The sequence below is a fragment of the Micrasema longulum genome, unplaced genomic scaffold (assembly GCF_059751315.1).
Source record: "Micrasema longulum isolate JH-2025_06_02 unplaced genomic scaffold, ASM5975131v1 h1tg001033l, whole genome shotgun sequence".
NCBI classification, from domain to species: Eukaryota; Metazoa; Arthropoda; class Insecta; order Trichoptera; family Brachycentridae; genus Micrasema; species Micrasema longulum.
This window is the reverse complement of record NW_028278221.1, coordinates 354,053-377,344: the sequence shown is the minus strand read 5'-3', so window position 1 is coordinate 377,344 and position 23,292 is coordinate 354,053. Positions and strand designations below refer to the sequence as shown.

The 23,292-nt window shown below is 31.8% G+C and overlaps 2 protein-coding genes across 6 annotated transcripts in view; both read right to left on the bottom strand.

Annotated features, from left to right (window-relative positions):
* The window catches only part of syd (JNK-interacting protein syd), a 46,761-nt gene extending 30,650 nt beyond the window's left edge, over positions 1–16,111 (bottom strand). For 2 of the 4 annotated variants that reach the window (XR_015823478.1, XM_088232886.1), the window contains exons 1-12: positions 15,575–16,108; positions 14,972–15,127; positions 14,529–14,676; positions 12,701–12,882; positions 10,686–10,839; positions 10,337–10,372; positions 8,757–8,774; positions 7,438–7,495; positions 5,606–5,906; positions 2,510–2,625; positions 732–906; positions 257–393 (exon numbers count right to left, since the gene is read on the bottom strand). Coding sequence is in view for 3 of the 4 variants with exons in the window: in XM_088232886.1 (XP_088089012.1) it covers positions 257–393; positions 732–906; positions 2,510–2,625; positions 5,606–5,906; positions 7,438–7,495; positions 8,757–8,774; positions 10,337–10,372; positions 10,686–10,839; positions 12,701–12,882; positions 14,529–14,676; positions 14,972–15,127; positions 15,575–15,901 (1,808 nt within the window). In the remaining variant the exon portion in view is untranslated. Of the gene's footprint in view, positions 1–256; positions 394–731; positions 907–2,509; positions 2,626–5,605; positions 5,907–7,437; positions 7,496–8,756; positions 8,775–10,336; positions 10,373–10,685; positions 10,840–12,700; positions 12,883–14,528; positions 14,677–14,971; positions 15,128–15,574 lie in introns of all 4 variants that reach the window. The other 2 variants (XM_088232887.1, XM_088232888.1) reach the window with 2 other exon arrangements.
* Positions 16,112–22,126: 6,015 nt separating this feature from the next.
* The window catches only part of Clk (circadian locomoter output cycles kaput protein Clock), a 65,116-nt gene continuing 63,950 nt past the window's right edge, over positions 22,127–23,292 (bottom strand). For both annotated transcript variants that reach the window (XM_088232880.1, XM_088232882.1), the window contains exon 13: positions 22,127–22,456. In XM_088232880.1, coding sequence (XP_088089006.1) covers positions 22,238–22,456 — 219 coding nt within the window. In that variant the 3' untranslated portion in view covers positions 22,127–22,237. The remainder of the gene's footprint in view (positions 22,457–23,292) is intronic.

Sequence of the window (23,292 nt, the reverse complement as noted above, 5' to 3'; positions counted from 1 at the left end):
AAAATGATAATGACGTCAACCTTATAAATGTGTTGAAATTATTTTTTCAACTCAAAAATTCATGTTTATATTTTTGTTCAATGTTGAATCGACATAATGATGAAGAAAACAATTACTTACATCACCATAATTAGTGAAAAAAAGTGTTATTTAAAAAATTCACATTACATTTAATAATAGAAAGATGGAATATTTCTGTGTTTGAATCTTGTGCAGCTAATTGTTTATCGGCATAAAAATAATGTTTAAAATTTACCTGCAAAATACTGGAACAGGAACTGGGACTCCAGAAGACGAGGATGTTGGTGGCGTAGGAGCTTTATTTGGACGGCTTGGTAGACTCCACCCGTAAGCATGCATTCGGCCATCTTCTTTACGAACATGTGCTCGAACCTGGAAAGTTCACATAAAGTCAAATGCATGGATAATTTAAAATATTAAAATAAATTTTGTTTTCAATTGATACCTAAATCACTAATATGCTAAAAAAAGGTCTCCTAGCATGGAAGATCGAAAGAGAGGAGACTACTTTTAACATTGAAATATGCATGCAAATAGCAGCTTTATTTATGATAGTTTCTCCAGAAGTATAATATACAATTGTAATATAGGCTAACTTAGGAAATAAATAAAAATAATAATAAAAAACAATGAGACAAATCAAAAATAGAGGAAATATACACCACAATAACACACACACATATATAACGAATAACAAAGTGTGATTAAACCTGTCGGTACTGGTCTCGTCTCTCATTCTTCTTCTTCTGCTGTGCGCGGTCTGATGATGCAGAGTTGTGGGAGGAAGTGTCTAGAAAGTCAGCGTGTGTGCGTGAGTGTCTCATGCGCGCTGGGCTGCCCGATGGCCGGCTCTGGGAAAGGTGAGTTGGCGGTCGATCCCCAGAGCTAGAAGTATACACAATGCGTATATATAAAATCATTCTCTCAAATAATATTTCATCCAGTTTTATAACACAACAGTTCCTTTGTCGAGGCATAGGAGACGACAACTGGAATTAAACTTACCTATACCAAGATGCATAGAAAAGTATTAGTAATAGTGAATTTAAAAGACAGTGTAAACTGTAAAAATTGTAAATAAGACACAAAATTGCTTGCATCGTTTTAATTGACTTAAAAAGGTTAATTAAAAAAAAAATATATAGAAGTGCATGAGTAAAATTAATATTAATAAGCAGCTTGATTTATACGTGGGGAATCCATAAATTATGTCTTGTTTTCTCAACGCTACAGACTAAAAAATATTTACACCACAGCGCGTTCTTATGGGTTTTTAAACCGTTTTAGTGCTACGCTTATTTTGCAAGTATGTTTGTAATTTACCACGGTGTTTTTGTGTTGTAAGATAAAAAAAAGGTTGATATTAAATTAAAAAAGGCTTTTGGTTTTGTATCAGAAGGAGGAAGGCTAAACAATAATTAATAAAGTTTTCAAAACACGCACCAACCGCCATATATGGAATACCACACCCAAACAAAACGCGTGCACGCACAACGACTGACAAACGCTCACTAATAACTGCAGCGCGCAAGCGCCACACAGCAATATTCGCCACTGATGCGTGCAACGCGACAGCGCTGCTTAGCACTAAAACGGTGACATTCAAAATAAATTTGCAAATAAATATTGCTAATTCTGATATATTAAAAATACCAAAATATCACCGATATATCGGTATCTGATGTATCCTCAAATTAATCATCTAAGAAGTTTGAAGAGATGGAGACTTTTTTGAGGTCAACAAAGGTTTTGGTTTTTTTGCATCACAAAACTCAATAGATGGAAGAATTGAAAGATATATAAATATTCCATACATAGGTAGAAGGTGAATGTAACATTGTGTAAAATGATCAGTTAAACCAGGCAATGACAGATTTTAAGCCCAGTAAATGTCTAGACTTATACCTTCTGAGATTTTTCTATTAAAGAGTTTAGACAATGGATTATTGGAAGGAAACAATGAGGAAGTTTAGCATTATGAGAAATTGGATACAAAAAATGTATTCTTAAGCGCAGTAAAATTTAAAGCATCAAATTGTACAGCGAAGTTTCTTGAAAATGTATGAAAAAAAGAATCAAAATGACTTCTGAATCAACCAATGAACCAATGATAAGAGAGTTGAAATACATTTCTGGTTTACAGAAAGATAACTGGCCAATCAGCAGAAATCATCGAGAAGAAGGGGAAGAGAACATGAGACATCACATGCGAAGTAATTTAAAAAATACAAAACTTTAAAAAATCATGGCATACACAAAAATTTAAAAAAAATAATTTTTGACTTAATTTAATAGTCTATTAAAAAATATAAATAAAACCACTGAACTTCCTCATTGGATTAAGAAACATTCCAATAGTTTTTACTAAGGGGGTTATTATTTAAATTATAAAGTTAACACGTGCATATTTACTTCAGCATGCATAAATTGATTTTGAGTATTGTTCATATTGGATGCATATAAATTGATAAGAAAATGTATTATTTACCTAAAAAGCTTGTTAAAAAAATTCCATATGGTTTGTTTTTTATCTAATGATACATTTCTATTTGCTCGCATCATTTCAGTTAGACGAACGGCTTCCTGTAGTTCCATGAAACGTTCCTGAAATATAAAATTATTGAATTAAGTCAATTGACACATCAAATACATTCGATACTATCCGTCTCGTATCTGTATAGTGGTTAGAGCATTTGAACACCATGCTGATAATATAATTGATTTAAAAATGTGTTTTTAACTGTAATAATTCATACTCATAAATATTACGATTTATCATCTAGCTTTTATACGATAAATTTACTATACACATTATATTATAATTGGTGCACCAATGCTGTGTATTCTTGTGATAAAGTCATGAAGAATACTTTAGAATTTATGAATAAAAACCTTTAAATAATTATATGTATTATTTATTATCAATATATTATATTGGCCAACATTAATTTATTAACGGCTGCCCAGTAAAGCTCCATTAAAGACTCGGTACACCAATGCCGCAAGTTCGTCCATCCGTCTTCATTTTGAACTCATAACTACCCATCGAATTTCGAGGATCCTTCTATATACCCACATCTCAAAGGATTTCAACTTTTTTATACTTTTTTCGCTCAGGGTTCTTCATTCTGTACAGGAGCACAGGGAACAAATAGCATCGCACCATATGCATTTGAAGGTTACGATTAATATCATATATATCAATATCATAACTGGACAACACTTTTCTCATCTTAAAGAACCTGGATCTAGCCAACTCTATATGGAAATTTATTTCAATGTCACAATCACAATTTTCGTTCAAGTTGCATCCAAGATATTAAAAAAATTTCAGCTTTCCCAGTTTTTCTCCTTTAACCATCAAAACCCTACCGTATATTGACTTGAATAGGTTGTTTGTTAATAGTAATATATTTTGTTTTACTTGCATTGAGCTTAAGACCGGATGTGTACAAAAAATATGATAAAATGTAAAAATAAATCAATAGATATTCTTTACAAACATTGGTTCAGGAGTAATTGAGGGTGTTCCGGTGAATTGGCTGTGATAACTTTATTGTCAGCATATTGTATGTTATTTAGTATCTTTTAATTGATCTTTAATCCTACCTTGACTTTGAAAAGCGTGGCTTCAAATATTTTTTCGGAATATAAATTGAAGAGCATCAGAGAGAGAATGCATCCCTGTATGATTCCTCTCTTTATCTTTACCTCTTCAGAGAGTTGTTCAACTTTGACCGCAGCTTTTTGCTGCCAGTATAAATTGGCAATTATCCTAATGTCCTTATCAAGTCCGGAGGATTTTAATATTTAGATCATATTATCATGTCCCAATTTGTCGGATGTCTTCTTAAAGTCGATGAAGCGTGAATCTACATTGCGGTTGACGTTCCTACATCTTTGAATCACGACTTGGACACCAAACAGTGCCTCACGAGTTCCTAGGTCGCTTCTAATTCTAAATTAAGTACCACCAAATTTCTCTTCAACTTTCCTGTAGATTCTTCCATAAACAACCCGAAGAGAAATTTTCAGAACATGACTCGTTAAACTAATTGTCCTATGATCACTGCATCTCTTAGCCTTATCTTTCTTGGAATATCAATAAATGTGGATTTGAGCCAATCTAATGGAATATGTCCAGTATCATTATTTTTTTTTCTTCTTCAATTTTTTCTACATTTTTAATATTATTTCCATTTGTAAATACGAACTGCAAACTTTTAAATACTTTTTTTACTTTGATTTTAATTTTTAAACAACTTCCATTTATGTTTTTTTTTCCTTCTCTTTTTTGTACTTATTATTATTGTATTAAAAAATAGTTCATTGATAACCTTAGATATAATTATGATATAATATGGAAACTTCACTGGTCCATTAGAGTTAAGTCTAACTGTGTAAAATATAAAACTATGTAACCGTATTAAATGCTTCCAGAATAAAATAAAAAAAATATAAAAAAATCATAATAAATTGAATTAAACATATTTATCAGTGTTCGTATTCCATTTTTGGCTGAGAATTTTCAACACTTCAGCAGGTATCCCATCTGGTCCTGTTGTTTTATTATTTTTTGCTAGATTTATCCATTTTAAAACTTTATCCCTTGTTATCATGGGCCCTGTTACTGCATTTTGTATATTGGGTTCTAGTAACATTAAATAATTTAGGATGTCAGAGTTTCTAATAACATTAAATAACGTATTCATTCCATTTTTCTAGCTTTTGACTAACACATATTGGCAGTTTGTCATTCCTGTCTTCTAAATTACTAGTGACAGTATTGTTTCTAAGATTTCCAGAAAGTTCTGTAAGTTTTATATGCATATTGAAGATGCCATTTTTTTTTATAGGTTTCAATTTCTGCAAATTCTTGTGCGTGCCATTCTATTTTTGCTTTTCCGATTTCCTTCCTTACACATACAAATAATTTTTTAAAAAATTTGGCAAATACAAATACACACATTACAAATAATAATAGAATAATAGACACATTAAAAATAAAATAATAATATTGGCTAACATGCATGCCTATTTTCCTTTCTATTGACATCTAAGTATTTTTTTCTGCAACTCATCAACTAAATAACTAAACCTGTCACAGTACATCTGAATTTTAAATATTTGTCTTTGAGTGACAGTATGGCAGCGGAGAGTTAGTATTTATCATTATTTCGATTATCGAATTATTACATCAATCGCAGCATATCTCGATCATATTTTGTTAAATGAAGACAGGGTGACCTGTCGTATGCATCAGCTTCCAGTCCAGTCACTGAATTGTAGTGTTAAAACACATTTAAAAAATACATATTTCACTCCAAATACATCAAGAATTGAACTCAAACGTCTTGCAAGGTAAGCAAATGCGCTAACCACTAGATTATTTTATTTATAATATCCGGTTAATTAAGACTCTAATCTCAATACATACATATTAATATGTTTTTTTTTCTTATCATATTTTGACAGTCTCAAAGTATCTTAGCAAGCAACAAGGTTGAATCATTATGAAGTTTATGTATATATTGTAATTGAATACTTATAGCCGTGTCAGACATAATCGACACGAGGGACATACCTTATATTGGTTACGTTCCATCAAAACTCGAGCCATTTCAACCCTTGTAAACTTCTTTCTTTGAGCCATGGGTACATCGGCTTCTTCGTTTTCACCAGATCCCTCTTGGCCTGACTTGTTGGTTCCGACAATGCCTTCTTCTTTTATTTTCCTTAATTCCTCTTCCAATTCTGAAATATGCTCCCTTTGCCGTTGTCTGGCTATATTCAAGGAGGATACTTCTTCACGCAATATCTCTTGTTCACCCATTAGTTCATCGACTTTTACTATAAGATCGTCCTTTACTACATTTAGGGCATTCCTATAAAGATGAAAACCAGAAGAATTAGAAATATTCTACCAAGTGGTGACTATTTACAAACATATTAGGTACAACAAATATTCATTTATTTTTTCGACTTGTAGTGATAAAAATAATTATATATCAGGCTTTCTACTGTAAACATTTATGTAATTGAAAGATTCCTCGAATAAATGGGTACATAGCTTCAAACTCACTGCACCCTCAATGTTAATTAGGGATATTCTTTTGGTTGAACCCGAGGTTCAATGTAAAAAGATGACAGACCTAAACTAATTTAAAAACAAATATAAATTAATTCTTGGGAGTAAAAGTCGAAAGACCAAAGTCAGTATTAGGTGTTTCCCAAGAAATTGTCTTATTGTTTGAATCAGCATTAATTTTGTGGAATAACATGATTAAATATATAATTAATAAAACACTCTGTTCTTAGACCACTGAGTTTATTTCAAAGGACTCCTAGTTTTGGAAGACAAAGATCCTTCAATCTACTATAATTTATTATTATATTATTACCGCGAACCCACACTCACTGATAATGTAATCCCATTTGATAACTCACATCCTATCGCATATAAAATGGCTAGCTTTCATTCATTGCTTAACCGACTTATTAATATACCTATTATTACTATAAATTACGAACATAAATTCGATATTATAAAACAAATCGCTAAAAATGATGAACTAATAGAAAAAATGATAAAAAAATAAAATTAGAAATACATTTATAGATAAATACTTATACACATAATAACGGTAGAATTGAAAAATCTTGGCAAAATTTTTTATATACTGGCCGGCCTACTAACTAAAAAAGTTACTAAACTATTTCCTTTACATATTCAACTTGAGAATAACAAAAAACTTGAGAAGTGGGTACCATATGAGCTAAATGAACACCAGCGAAGGGCTCGCGTTGATGCCTGCAATGCTTAGATGAGTCGGCCTAATAATGAGGGATTTCCGAGTTGGTTCATCACTTGTGATGAGAAATGCATCTTGTACAACAACTGTAGTGTTCATTGCGGTGGCAGCGATTGGATAAAAAGAGGCTCCAGCCAAACAATACGCAAAATGAAAAATAATTCAAAGGTCACTTATAGTAACGGTATGGTGGTCCTGTGTAGTTGTTATACACTACAACTTCATAAGATCTTACTCGACTGTTAACTGCAGATTAGAAGAATTGCAGACAATGACAGAGAAGCTTGCAGCAAAACAACCGAAGGTGGTTAACTCTCATCGCCGCTGCTGCTTCATGACTACGCCAGGCCATACACTTCACGGCAGACAGTCTCTCGAAAGACTTTTTCAGCAAAAGCACCAATCAAAAACTGATTAGATAATATGGGACAATATTTCGACTAATTTTCATACAACAGCAATTTTATAGGTATGCACCTAATAAAATCTACTCAATTGATTATATTGTTTCAATTGAATATAACGTAACATTTTCAATGTAATTCATATTCAATTAATTATTAATAATATCAAGAATGATAAAAAATAGTCAAAATCAACTTACTTAGTAGCTAGGAGTTCGTTGTTTTCTAATATGAGATTCTCTACCTCCTTACCCATTCCTGGAAAATAACAAAATGTATCAGACAAGAGCAGATTACGACTAGTTGAAAAATAATAAAAGTAAAATTTCAATTAAGGAAAATGAAAAAAATACATGTTTTGGGTTTGATTAAAACTAAATTGTACATAATGTTAGTAATGAATAATTCATATGGTGCAATTTTTTACAATAACATTACTCTAACCCTCACTTTGATCTTGTAAAGAGAATATTATGTTTTTAAAAATATTTTCAGACAGGCAACATTATTTTTGTTCTGTCAAGACATTCTAGACGCTGACCATCTGTAAGTTCAGTTGGCACAAAGAAGCAGGCACTCACTTACAAGGGAGGGGAGAATCTAAGCTCGTATTAATTTACAAACATGCATATTACCTGCCCTTTTTCAGTAAGTGACCGAAAGCTAGATCCTGTCAGATTCGCTGCTGGCCACACCATCAAACCAGTGGGTTAAATTTTTAAGCGAAATTTATTTTTAAATCTAATTACAAACTACGTTGTCAATCCAGTTAGCTTTTTTTTCTATCTGGTGGTTGGTTTAATGATTAAAACAGATCACTCTTTCTTTTCACACACTTCACTAGCTCACAATAAATATGTTCATACACAAAAAAATATACAGTTCACAATAATAAATGGTACATTCAGGGGTTAAAATTATTTAAATTTTACTCTAATTTATGTACTTCATATTTATTTATCATGGTTGCAAAAAAAGTAAGTATGATAAAATTGTTGTAATGTTCATTAAAAGTGAATTCCTGAAACAATATTTTCAGTACTTTTGACACTATTAAACTATGTTCAAAAATATCATTTTCAACTAAAAGTTGTATTATTGGTTTTATGAGAGACATTACACGAGCAAAATTTGTTGTTACTTTGTGTGTATTATTGAATTTTGAATAAATGTATTTGTCAAAAAACTGATTGAATGTCTTGTACCAACGGTGTTTAACCAGCAGGTGTTGATTTAATAGACGTATTTCAAATGCACCTAGTAGGTACTTTTTTCAATTAATTTAAATTCTAAAGAATAATTCGACGACTGGTTGAATATGGAAAGATTGTAGATAACTAATACATAAATTATTCATCTTTTTTAAAACCTCGTATGTTTTTGTGAATCTTACTACATATTAAAAAAAAGTTTTATTATAGAACACCTCCGTGTTAGTAAATAAAGATTTTAGGAGATACACATTAGGAATAGACAAAAAAGATGCACATTTACAGATGGCTATAAACTTAAAACTTACCAAAGTAATTGTCATTGACTGTTATTTGAAGAAATGAATCAGCGTTGTCCAAGGCAGGAGGCAACAAGACCGGGAGAAGAAACAAATAATTTAAATGTAAGTGCAAAACTTATTAGTAATTTCCATTAAACACAATTTCAGAAGCGTTTACTGAACTCTGATATTATTTAAGGAAATAGCTCAATAGTGTGACAAAAATTATTCTAGTCTGTCTTGCATAGGGGCAAATCGAATGAGGGGCTCAGTGCCACGGAAAATTGGATTTGAAAAATGTTTTCTTACAGGCGGTAAAAATTAGAGCATTAAATTATAGGGCAAAGTTTCTTAAAAGTGTACAAAAAATATATTTTAATAACAACAAACTACTTTGAACGACGTTACTAGTTCATATGAATCAACCAACGATAAGAGAGTTGTGGCATATTTCCGGTTTACTTATCGTCAACAAACTAATCGACAGTACTGACCGAAAAGAAACGGAAGAGAACTTGAGACGTCACACGTGTAGTAATTTCAGAAATACAAAACTTAAATCATAGCGCTGATAATACAATACACAAAAATTAAAAAATTAATTTTTTGGCTTAGTTTAATAGTCTATTAACAAATAAAAAATTTAAAACACTTCTGAACTTCCTCATTGAAAAGTTTGTTGATATTAATTCATTCAGCCCGTCAAGTTTATCAGTATTGAATAAAGATAAAATAAATATTACAAATATCAGAATTCAACAAAGCGTACTGTTGACGAAAAGCGGACTGTAACGAAGAAACGAATTTCATTCAGTTTTGTAAAAGGTTGGAAATATTTGAAGAAAGGAAAGGAACATGGAAATGGACCTACCTTTGATACGATGAGGATGTTCTTCAATTTTAGGCACTGGATGATGAAATTCACTATGAATTATGCAACGATTTATGATAACTTTTACAACGACGCGCAACAAATCCAAGAAAATGTATGCAATCTAATGTAATGCCAAAATGTTGTTTTGTTTTGTTCCAAATCCAAATGTTTTAATTTTGTATTTCTTCTATCTTGATGTAAGGTAGGTACCATAAGGATGGGTCAAGGGAAGAATGGGAAAGAAAGGTAATTGACCAGGAATAATATAGATAAATGCTGTTATTTACTAAACACATACATCATGCAGCAGAATTAGTTGTTCTAGAATGGTATATGTAGTTTCACAGGCAAGTTATGTGTATGTAGTTGGTATAATGGAGATTCAAATAAGCTGGAGAAAGTTAATTTTTAATATACATAATGAATGCCCATTACAGATGATGATTAACTCCCTACCAGTAATTAATTTATACATCATCTATGTAAACTAGAACAAAGAATAAGATTTTGTCAAGTCAATAGTTAAATATGCTTCAGAGGATTAATAGACATTTTAATGCAATCATATAATCATGGGCATCATATTTGAATTGAAATGTTGTTTCACCATTAAAATAATATGTACTTAAAAGATTTTTGATAGTTAAAGAATATGAAACAAATCGTAATTTAGATGGAATAATAATATTTTTGTAAGGCGTAAAAAAAATGTGTGTTAGTATACAAAACAGACCTGAGGAAGCGTATTCTCCCGGGTGTACCCAGCTCCCTAGAAAAAAGGAACCATTCAGTCTGTGTTTAGTCTTTGAGAATTTTAATATGCAAACATAAAGCACTTCTGTTATTGAGAAAACAATTTGAGTGGTATTAATGATAGCTGGTATTAAGAAAAGACTAAACTATTTTGAGTACCACATAGTCAAACTCAAAAAATGGTGGAAAAATCAAAGTAAAACAAATGTTGTTAACACAGTTACGTTCTATGTTTCTCGAAAGCAGAAGTTCAAGTGATGGCTAATTACTATACACTTCAGAGGACGGTTAGTCACTGCTCGGCAGAAATACACAAATATGGCAAGCACCTGTAATATCTGTGGAATCGTCCCCCTCGTTGAGATTTGAGTCTGCATCGTGGAATGACAGTTCTTGATAGAGAGTATTACCACTTCGCTGCTCTCGTTTTGTTTGCGATCGTCCAGATACGACATTATTTTGCGGTGTAACAGGAGAAGTTGCCTGAAAATTGATGAAAAAAATAAATTACTATCAGACATCAAACAGAACAGACAATACCAATATTATTAATAAGTCCAAATATTTGTAGACTAATACAGGAAATTAAACCTACAAAGGATATTTTTTTAAATAGATAGATATCTCAACAGAGATGAAAGAATTATCATTGATAGATATCAGAACCAAGATGAAGGGATTAGGTAATGTGGAAGTCTTTGTATTTACAGATTTTATGACTGTTCATTGGTTGGTCTAAGTGATCAATTTACACACTGTTTAGCATTCACCATTTTAAAGAATAACGCCAAAAAGTCATCTAAAACTGAGAAACTAAAATTAATTTACAAATAGTATGTAGAACTAAAGAAAAATAGATGTTTAAACACGGGCAGAATTAAACACGCTGTGGAACATTCACCATAATATTGTGTTTAAAGTGTAGCCAGTAAATACCTAGACTTCCGTATTCCCTTCTCAAAAATGTTATCCATCTCTTGATGTCATCTTCGAAATTCCCTTTTCCACACCCAGTGATGCATAGGGCACTGAACTGGAAAACCAAATGCAGCGTATTTTGTTCAACCGTTACATAAAGGTATTCAGGAAAAAGAATAATACATGACGGTAAGGTGAACAACTTTACGCTTCAGGGCCCCGATTACAATGAGAACTTAACAGAGTTATCTTTGACTGTCTATAAATAAAAATCGATATTTGTGTATGAAAATGAGTATATTTGCATGACCATTTAAAGTATCTTCACTGAAAATCTATAATTGAACATGTTTAAAAGAAAAAAAATGTATGCATATTCTGCTTTTCATGCAGAAAACTTAGGTTTACTTTGTAGATGAAATTGAAGATAAATGTTAACTTCCCATTGTAATCAGGGCCAAGGTGTCAGTCCAGGAACGAAATATTGAACGAAATGAGGAACGAGAAATGAACCCAGGACCTCAAGAGTAGTAGGCGCTCGCGCCAACCACTACACAACACAACAAGACATACTTATTTCCACTTGATTTCCTTATTCAGGATTTTTGTAATAATTTTCAAATATCAGGTGAGAGCAGCCACCGAATCGATAACACTCAAACTATTTAATTATTTAACCCGATAACTTGTTCTAATTCACACACAAAACTGTATTATTCCGCCTGGACACAGAGATGTAATATCTTTCAATTTTCATCAGGGGGAAAAATCCAGTACCTAACTACAAACGATTGAACGTACTTAAAATATCGTTCTTCTCTTAGTGAGAGCGGCAGGTATCCTCAAAGTTGGCAATCACTCTGGCAAAAGTCACTTTGTCCTGTGCTACCTGGAAAATCTGTTCCATAGTTGTGAAGCCGGTCCAGTTGTATATTACCCAGCTAGAACATCTCCTTCTTCCAGCCTCTCGGTGACTTGCCCTCCAAAATTAAATGAAGGGAGTGGTACTTTTCTCCACGCATTATGTGGCTCAGATACGAAATTTAAGAAAAACTTTTATGGTGGTTGGGGTAGTGATTTATGATTAGCATGGGATTATTTGATTGAATTGTTGATCTGTGTTAATTTTGCGGGGTAAGAAAATGGTAGATGCGGACAAAAACAGCCTGCAGCCAAACAAACTACAGCAATAAAAAATCCTACCTTTGGAAAGTCAGGAAAGGGGATCAGTGATAGAAATCCGGATACTAAAATCTCTAAGTCCTTTCTTCCAGTAGTGCTCCGTTTTTGAAGGCGCACGGAACACAGCACTTTCACTAAATTCAACTCCATTAATATTCAGACCTCTTTCATTGTTGTTCAGCACTGTCTTAAAAACATAGTCAGAATACAAGGTGAAATTATTGTTGATTAATTAATTTGTTACCTGATTGTGTTGTGTAACAGGGTCTGTCTGATGAGCTCGTTCTACGGTCTGTACAGCTGCCAGCTCATCTCCTAGGGGTGGGGAGGGAGGGGATGGGGAGGCGCTTACAGGACTTCCCCCCATACTCTCTGTGTGCTCCATACCACCCCCTTCCAGACAAGCGTAACCAAACGAAATTGGACCTGCAACACATCAACCAAGATTTTAGAAATTCTGATAAAAAATGCTACAATCAGAATGTCATCATCGTCATTTCCCTAGTGAAGCATAGGGCACTGCATTATTAAACCAAATGCAGCGTATCTTGATCATTCGTTACATGAAGCAAGATGATCAGATCACAGGTGCCAGTCCAGGGACAATGAAACATTTCAGTGTAAAACTACCTTTTAAATCAGTTCGTCGATGTCATAAAACTCATGGTCAAGCGAGCATTTTTTACCTAAATTGAGATTAGAAATTGAGAGGTAGATAAAGATAGCGTTTATAATTGCGGCCTAAGAACCTTAAGCGTGGTAGGAAAATACACCAACCAGTACACACTACGAGGCCGAATTATCTCCACTTGATTTCTCTTTTTCTCGATCTTTATCTGAGAATAGCCATCAAGTTAAAAACACCTATCCGGGATTCCAGTTCTATTCCATACAGAATTGTATTATTTGTTTAGCCTGGACACAGGAATATTTATATTTATTATTGAACGATTAAACACTCATTTTTTTCAGAACATATCACATGAAGACAATATAGTAATGCTTCAGATCAAGTCCAGGGACTAGAATATGCCGGGAGTTGAACCTGAGACCTCTGGTATGGTAGGCAAACCCTTTAGTCAGTACAGGAGACATACTAATTTCACCTCGATTTCCGTTGCCAGGATTTTTACCTGAGTAGCCATTGAGTCAAAAACACAAAAACACACGTTCAGGGTTCTGATTTTTCAATTTCTTGGAAATTCTTAAAATGAAGCCCAGCATTTGGTAAGCCTTTTCAACAACAGAATATATATTTATAAATATATTTTATACCTTCTTATTCTTGTGTACACGGGGGTCAGTGCTAAATAAGCTGATGTCACTGCGACCTGTGTAGATCTATTATGACGGATCCCTGTAAATTAATTCTCCCCCTCCAAGTCCAGGTCTTTAAAGGAGCTGGCTAGTGTGTGGAGGGCAAGCGTTCTCATATTGTTTTCACATACACAGCTATGCTGAACAACATCGCTCTGGATGTTGATCTGTTGCATGTATACGAAGGGGTTCTCCGGAGCAGGATTCTCCTACCACTTTGACAAGAGCCTCTTTCCTGTGTTTTTTTTCTTTTTATAATATCTACGTCTTGAATTTTAGTTTGTTATGTATGTGTTATTTTAAAATAAATTAATGAAATTTAATTGAATTTAATATTGTCAATCTCTTCCTCCAAGCCCAGATCCATTAAGTATCGGGCTATTAGGTAGGGGGCGAGCGCTCCAACATCCTCAGGTCTGTCAGTGGTACCCTGAGGATGCGGCTCCTTTTATGATATAAATCACATTTACATGGAATGTGTAAACATCATCTGCAATGCAGAACCTACATCTAGAAATTTTAGAGGTTCATTCTAGCGCGGTGTTTATTCAATCTGCAAGAGCTCTAGTGATAAACCTCATTTAATTTATGATATTTTATACTAAGTATACATTATACAAATATTTTGTAAAACCTGTATTCATTACTATATACATATTTCGTTTTTCGTGGAAAAATAAATGGAATATTGTTAAAGTCCGAATCGAATGACTGAATGAGTCAGTAAATAAATAAATAATTGTAATGTATCTTACCACTTGATCTTGTCATTGGGTTTAATCCCATCCGACTTCTATTTTCTACACGGTCACCGGCAGCACCTAACAGTAGTTTGGTTCGTTCCATATAGTCAACATGAGTCTTGAATAATTCTGTGTATCTATCGTGTAACTTGGCGTACTCCTGAATTCACCAAAAATGGCACAATGAGTAAACAATGAAATCAGACGAGGATACTATTGTTACACCATTATCACTATCACCATTATCAATTTTAGTTTTATCTCTGTGACTTTCTAATTTGATAAAGCTTTTGTAACAAAGGTGTAAACTACCACTTTTCAGATAAAATAATCTGGCAAAAGAGTTCATATTTACACTAGCAATATGTAAACCAAGATGGATCATAGATATAAAGTAAACACATTATAATTCAAAGAATCTTTATCTAAAGCGGAATGAGCAGGAATGAACTTGCCTTTTTTAACTCATTCTCTCTTTCTTCAAGACGACTAGCATGTTCCAGGGAATTCTTATGCTTAAGTTCCAACATTCGAACAATGCTTTCTAAAGCTTCCAACCTTCCCGATAGTTCTTTGCGTTCCCCTTCAGCAATGTCTTCAATTTCCAAAAGCTGAAAAATTCACATAGTCTTTGTAATATTTAAAACAGCATACTGAGCACAATATTTACATTAAATATCATTGTTTTTACTTCAAGGTGAGATGTATTTAACACACAACATAATATAAATAAGTTTATTAGAAAGTAATTCTTATCGGTTTACAGATTAAATCACAAAACACATTACAATACAAATATCAAACTAAATAAATATACTAAATGTTTAACCACAAAGTTCACGCTTTAAATATTAATAAATATATATTATTATAGAGCTTTTTAATTTGTTGACAAATTAAGAGAAAGCCTTAAACTTGTATATAATTAAAATTGCGCTTTTTGGCCATGCAAAATTTACACAAATAGGACTGTAGAGTTGTACAATGTAGTGCAAATAAATCTTTTCAAAACTGAGTATTTAATTATGAGTAAAAACAAGTCAACAAAGATTGCCAACCTTTTGTTCAGATTGCTTCCTGGCGCCCTTCTCGCGCTCATATTGGGTGACGAGTTGCTCGTTGTCCTCTCGCAGAAGCTCGAGCTCCACGTCGTGTTCCTGGTTACTCTGGTAGGCGGCGTCCAGGCACTCCAATACGTTGACCAGAAGAGGCATCAACTTCTTCACCACGTCCTCGTCGTATCGAGCGATCATGCGCTCGAATTCGCGGTAAATGCTTCCCGCCAGGTTCTTCACCTTCTCCGACATCACAACGCGAGGGTCTTCGTGAGTCCCGTAAATTATCTCCGCACCCAGACTACCACCAGACCCGTCGTTCATATTCATGATGACTAATCGAATCACTTGCGTCGTCCGCACAGACGATAAGTGGATAGTTCAATAGAAAAACTAGAGAGAGTATTATTAGAATATGAAGATTAACGAAAGGTATGGGTGATTGAGCTCTCCCATGCTACTTTTTCTTGACCATTCGTGTGACAATATGTAATGACAATCGCCGTCACCGAGAACATCACTCAACCACAGAACTAGAATAGTTTTACAATACCATAGAAACAGCGATGAACAAAGGTAAGTTGGGTAGGTAAGAACTTCTATTTCAAACGGGGTATTATGGATCAATATTTTCACCGAATAATAAATATAATATAACATAATTTATTTTTATAGGAAACATTAACATAATTCTCAAAAAAAGTAAATTGAGTATTTTTACTACAAACAGTATGAATTTACCTGTGGCATCGATAATTGAGCATAAAAAGAGTTATTTTTTTTACTCAGCAGAACGATATGAAAGAAAATTATTAATAATTTGCAAGTTAAATTTTTTAATGTTTTAAAGGACTATGTTTTACGTTCACAGCATATCACATTGAACGTGATTACTTATAAATCTACGTATTTATTTAGAATCATACATATATAGATACATAAATTTACATGCCTATTATGTACCGGTGAATCACGACAGATTATTGATGTAAGTACACATTACTGAAGATCGATGGATAAATATATATCATTTTATATTGTACGAAAAGTTATATACAATAAAAATAAACATCATTATGTCCTGCAGTATCTACCTAGATTCATGGATACAGTAGCTTTCAGTAGATGATTTGAAATTAGTATTGTCGTAGTTGATTCTGGTAAGATTATGTTTGTTAATATTTTAATATTTTGCTGTAAGTTTCTTTTTTCTGTTAAATAGGCGCTATCAGGTTTTGGCAGGTTTTTTCTGTAAGTGCCTATTTCAATAAATGTTGAAATTTTGTTATTTTAGTTTTATGTTTATTATTGCAATTATTATTTGATGCTATTCTTGTATATATATATATATTTATATTTATGTTGTCTATTGTTTGTATCTATATTGTTATTCCTTTCTGTTTGTGTTAATCTTATGTTTATTGTAAATTCATGTAACTTGTTTTTGGCCGATGTTATCAAATTTTGGAAGAAGGCCCTAATAAAGGAAAAAAACAAAAATACAGAATCGTGTCAATTTTGGTTTATACTAGGGTTGTATTTTTATCAAATTAAAACGCAGTTTCACAGATACCATAAAAATTTATTTTTAGATACTACATTGAAAAATTTGTTCATATTCACATTTATATAATATCATTTACTAAGCACACAGTAAACCACGCGTCTCTTTTAGGGCGTATAAAGAACCAAGACTAGTAATTGGCACTTAAAATAATAACACGCTACTGCTATAGAGCCGCCCATACGGTCAAAAATCATTATTGATTGTATTATCAATCACGCTATAGTTTACAGCAAAACAATGAGCTATATGTACTCAGGTCGAGAATCGCAAGCACAGTGACGAAATCGTTGGTTGTAAGTCTTTTATTTAACAAAAAAACCATGTTAAAAAATTGCAAAGTTTTTGTTCTATGCAATAGAGCGACATGGCATCTCTATAGCTGAAGCGCGTTATTACTCTGAGAATATGTATAATGAAGAAATATATTCTTAGAAAAAAAATATCTTACACGTCATGAGAAACACATTTGACATTGATTTATAAATTGAAAGCATCAACGTTGTTTGGTACGACAATATATTAAACATTTCAATAAATTGGCTTCATGTATGTATTATGTGTCTCAAAATTAAATAAACAATAATTAACTTATGTTTGACCACAAAGTTAATGCTTTAAATATAAATAATATAAACAACAATTATTTTACGAAGATGCAGCATACAATAATACATAAATATTCTTTAACAACACTTAGACAACATTTCTTGATAACACCATAAGAGAAGCGAAATGTTTTTTTAAAAATATTTTCATTGTATTCCAAACATAATTTCGAGTACGTAAATAAGCGTATGAATTTTTTTTATTATTATTTTGATAAAAATAATGTATTTGTCATTGTAAGCCTGTAGATCCTAATCATCTTTGTACTAAAATATGCCGAATTTCGGTACCTGTAATAATCAAGGTATATACATATTTTCTAAGTAAATAAAAATATGAATATAAAAAATATAAAAAAATACTCTTTGCTTCTTTTGGTAAGAGCTACTTTATTATTTTTTTAAACAGTAAGTAAATTTTAGTATTCGCGCTATGACTCGGCAAAACGAAAAATATGTTATTCTTTTTTTTATCTATGAATGGCAATGTTCGTACGTGTGTCCTCAATAGACTGAATAACTACTAGACTGATTTACGTGCGGTTTTCAGCGAAATGTAAATCTTTGCCGTGAGCATATTTAGACGTAGTTATGCAGAAAGCGTCCAATCCTAAAAATGCCAAAAATGAGTTCAATTCCGATATCGATAGCATACTACGATATCTTTATGTGCTGAAAATGTCCAAGCTCCAAGTGCTATACGTTTTTGCCAATAAAAGAAAAAAAAAAAAATTGAGCTGCAGAAAACGGTCAAACCACTTCGGCGTTTTTAAATTTAATATAACAGTGATAGCCGTGATGTGGGTTAGAAATTTCGTTATTTGTCAAAAAAATATTACACTTGGTGCTTGGACGTTTTCAGCACATAAAGATATCGTAGTATGCTATCGAAACCGCCATTACTCATTTTTAGCATTTTGAGGGCTGGTCGCTTTCTGCATAAATACGTCCATTTATAGCTCTTAAAATCTTCAATGTTTTTAGTAGAAAAAAATTTAGGAGCATATATGTTTTTTCATCGTTTACTTTTTTTATTATTTTTTTATTTAAGTTTTTGTACATAATGTTATTTGTACATTGGCGGGCTTATTGCCAAATGGCAATTTCTTCCAACCAACCAGGGCTGCATTCGTCTAGAATGCATATTTATACAAAAAAATGGAAGAATGTTATTTTTTGTGAATAAAAAAGTTTGTTTAAGAATGTTTACCAACAACGTTCGTTTTTTATGGATCCCAATAAGGTTATTTTCTTAAATTCTTTATAATTTCTACTCTTTTTATTCTGGATTTTTGGTAATACTAAAATAATATTAACTGACATTCAACACATTTTTGAAATTCGCATCCCTAAATAAAGTACACCCCTGTTAGTGAGAAGAGCAAAGTTTGACATTGACAAGAGCGAAGACCTTAAATTTTTTGTATTCTATTCTTTAACGTAAGTACATACATTGTCTACCTTTAGTTCCAGGGTATTTTGATTAAAATATAAAAAATGGCACGTTGTAAAATATATCAACTAAGTATAATAATGATAATTATCACAATTGGCCTGAGTATAAAAAACAACAAAGTAGGTACTCAGTTATACATGAAATAAACTGCCTCGAAATTAAATTACACTTATAGAAACAAATACAAATAGTTAAATAGCATAAATATTTACAAAACTACTACATTTATATAAGTCATGTGTTTATTAAAATTTTGTCATACATAAAACTAAAAATTAGGTATACCTAATAAGCAAACGCAATTTTGATAATTCTCAAATTGTAAATTATTATAACAAGGAACTAAATAATAGGTACATTGGTACATACGTATAAAAACATTACACACGAGTCGGGTAAATAACCATGACTTCTTCGTATCCTCTAATTATAAACGCAGATTTCATTTCCAAGTCTTGGGTTCGAGATCCCACCTTGTCACAACTTGATTTCTATTTATTGTGATTTTGACTTATCCTAACAACTCAAAATAGATAAAACATGTTCTACATAATATCAAATTACATTTGACAATAATAATGAAATGAAATCGTAAAAGATGTAAAAACGCAGTCTTTCATTACGATTGATTTGTAAGACTGTCAAACTTTTTTGCTATAGAGTTTACTCTTCGATTAAAACACTAAAAATAGAAGTTTAATAGGTAACCTTTACACTCCCACTTGGTACATTGTACACCTGTGGAAATTAAATAACAACTTGAAATGTCAAAGGCAATTCCTTGTGAAATTTTAAAAATCGCCAACGGAATGTTTACATTTGTAAGCATTCCGTCAACATTTGTTGAAGGAGGTATTTGGTGATAATAATATCATGTCACGTGCGCGAGTTTTTGAATGACATAAACGGTTTTCTGATGGTCGGGAAGAGGTCGAAGCTGATGAACGTCCCGGTAGACCTGTGATTGCAAGAACTAAAGGAAACGTTCAGAAAACAAATGAAATTTTGCAGTAAGATCAACGTATGAGCATTCGGGTGATCATCTGAGTAATCAGAAATACTACAGAGAACCTAATCAAGCTAAGGGAAAGAGCAAGAAAGAAAGGACCGGACAAGTGAAATAACGAATTATGGATTATGTACCAGGACAACGCACCAGCTCGCAATGCCATACCCGTGAAGCAGTTTTTAGGAGATAAGCGCATTCCTGTGCTTGATCATCGTCCGTGTTCGCTAGATCTCGTACCGTGTGACTTATACGTTTCCAAAAGTGAAAAATTTAGTCTTTGAACATGTAAAAGCCAAAACGGAAGAGTTGTTGAAGAGGCTGACAACCGGTGAGGTGCAGTATTGTTTTGAACAATGGAAGACACGTGTGCAGCGGTGTATAGACAGGCGAAGAGAGTATGTTGATGGAGATAAAAGTTCATTATGAAATTATTTGCAATAAATCAAACATCTCACTCTAGTTTCGTTATTTTATTGCCACATTTTGTAAATAATTAGTACGTGGTATGTAATAAGTACATTTAATGGAAAATCAATCGCTTATTCGAAATCTCAAAAAAATTAATCAAAATATATTTTATTTTTTTTAGTTATATATATTATATACATATATATATATATATATATAATAAAAAACACAAAAAAAACAGTTTTTTTTTTCTCAATTTTCTCAACAACTTATTTAACATTAAAGCATTATTGAATTTCGTTTTTTACATTGATTACTAGATAACATGAAAAAAATATTTTTTTATATTGTTGTATCTATTTTAAAATCAGTATACAATTAACAATCTTCGCTAGAAAGGCGTAAAACAAATTTAGCAAATGTCGACTTATAAAAATAAGAAGTATTGTCTTAATATTTTTTTTTACAAATGTAATTGTGATGTTAAAATTTTGATATAAATATGATTTTCACTCCTGTTGAATATATTTTAATAAATATATTTGTTTACATTTTATCATAGAAATTATGTATAAAATTATATATTTGATAAAAAAATAAATTTGCAAAAAATCTGTACTTTTGTTTATGTATCAAATGTCGTAGATTAAATTAAAACTAATATAAAAATAGATCTTTTATTTAAAAATAAAAAAAAAAACATCAACAGAGATCAGTTTTAATAAAAAATATTTACTTGCATTTAACCTTAAGATACTTTCTTCTGAAGTTGTGTGTTTTGTGATATTTCATGTAGCAACAAATATCTGTACAAAATATACACAATGCTATTTATGTAAGATGTCTTAAGCGTTAATAATAATTTCGTAAATAGTAAACATTTATTGTAAAATAAAACATACTCAAATATTATATAACTTATTTAGATGTAAAAAAAACGAAGATACAAAAATAAAGAAATAGATATTTATGAAAAAAACATACCTATTAAACATTTTATTTTACAAATCGTTCAGAAATTTACCAATAATTTATAGATTACAAATATTTTTTAATGTAGAACTGCAATCCTGATTGCTTTTCAAATAAATCAACTCACATATTCACATATTTCAAGTTTCACATGGAAAATAAGAAATCTGTGACCCGAGTCGACTGAATCGAAATAATAACGATAATTCTACATTATTGCATCTTTTTAATAATAACAATTATGAAATTAAAAAACAATACAATTTTAGAAAAAAGATCAAAAATTAAGTTTCTAAATTAAACACAAAGCTGCCAAAAGCTGCTATTATAGTAAAATGACAACCTTACCATTTAAGTTAAAAGTACAATATTTTAAATTGATTGTTTTAATAAATAGAATAAGTAAATCAAGATTGACAAAAATCTCAACAGAGATGAAGATCGTCCTTCAGAAATGAACATGCATGTTAATACATGTTTTTCAAATTTACTATTCTGCTTATGTTTGATCATCCACGTTTCTTCAATTATCTGTTGATTTTTGTTAAGTAAATGAGCTGAAACAAACATGTTCTTCATATCTGCTGAAATATCCCTCGAGGGTTATATCAAATAGGTGATGTCTGTAAAAAAACGGCATTTTTCTGAACTACATTTGTTTGTCCATGTTGAGATTTTGGCTCTGGGAAGAGAAGAGGAGTTGCGCCTGTTGTTGAGACATTTGCATAGGAATGTATTCATTTGGGTCGACTATTTGCTGCAGCGATTGGTCGATGATCGCGCGCTGAGACTCAGTTGGAAACGCTGGACCATAAATATCCGCGGCTTCGGTGCTTGGTGATCCCTGGATGCTGTAAGGCACCGACACCTGGAAGGAAATAAAGGATTTCAGAAATCAATTTTCAATTTCGACATTTGAGGGTACTACTTGCAAACCCGGCAAAATCCAAAATTTAAAAAAAGTTACATATTAATGAGGAACTTCAGCCCTACGGGAAATTGGACACAAAAAATGTTTTCTCGCGCGCGGTAAAAATTACAGCATTTAATTATTCCCGCAAAGTTTCTTGAAAATGTACGAAAAAAATAATAAAAAATATTTTTATAAAAACGCACTACTTTGATTGACGTCACTGGTTCATACTCGTATGAACCAACAAATGATGCGAAAGTTCGGAAGGATATCCGGTTGATTTACCGTAAACGAACCAATGGGAAAAACTAACAGGGAACAACCTCTGATGTCTCACGCGGAGTTGTTTCAGAAATACAAAACTTAAAAAAATCATAGCGCTGATAATACGAAAAGTAAAAAAAATATTTTTTTGGCTTAGGTTAATAGTATTTTAACAAATAAAAAAAGAAAAAAAAGACACTGAACTTTCTTATTGAAACTTATTCAGAATACAATTTTTTACAACATTTTTTACATTGTCATTTAAAAATACGGCTTAATTTATAAGAGTTGACTTTTAAATTTTCGGCTTTGTTGCTAACATGGCAACCAATACTCGAGTATTGCAAAGTTGGTAATGTGTAAAATTAAATTTATTATTTCACTACTGTTTCTTGACACAATCATGCTTATGTCATCACTGCTTACGTATAAAATATTTATTGATTATAATAACAAATAAGTTGAAGTTAAGTATTCTATCAGTTTTTTGTGATTTGCTCAAAATAAAGAAAGATGGATTTTGCCGG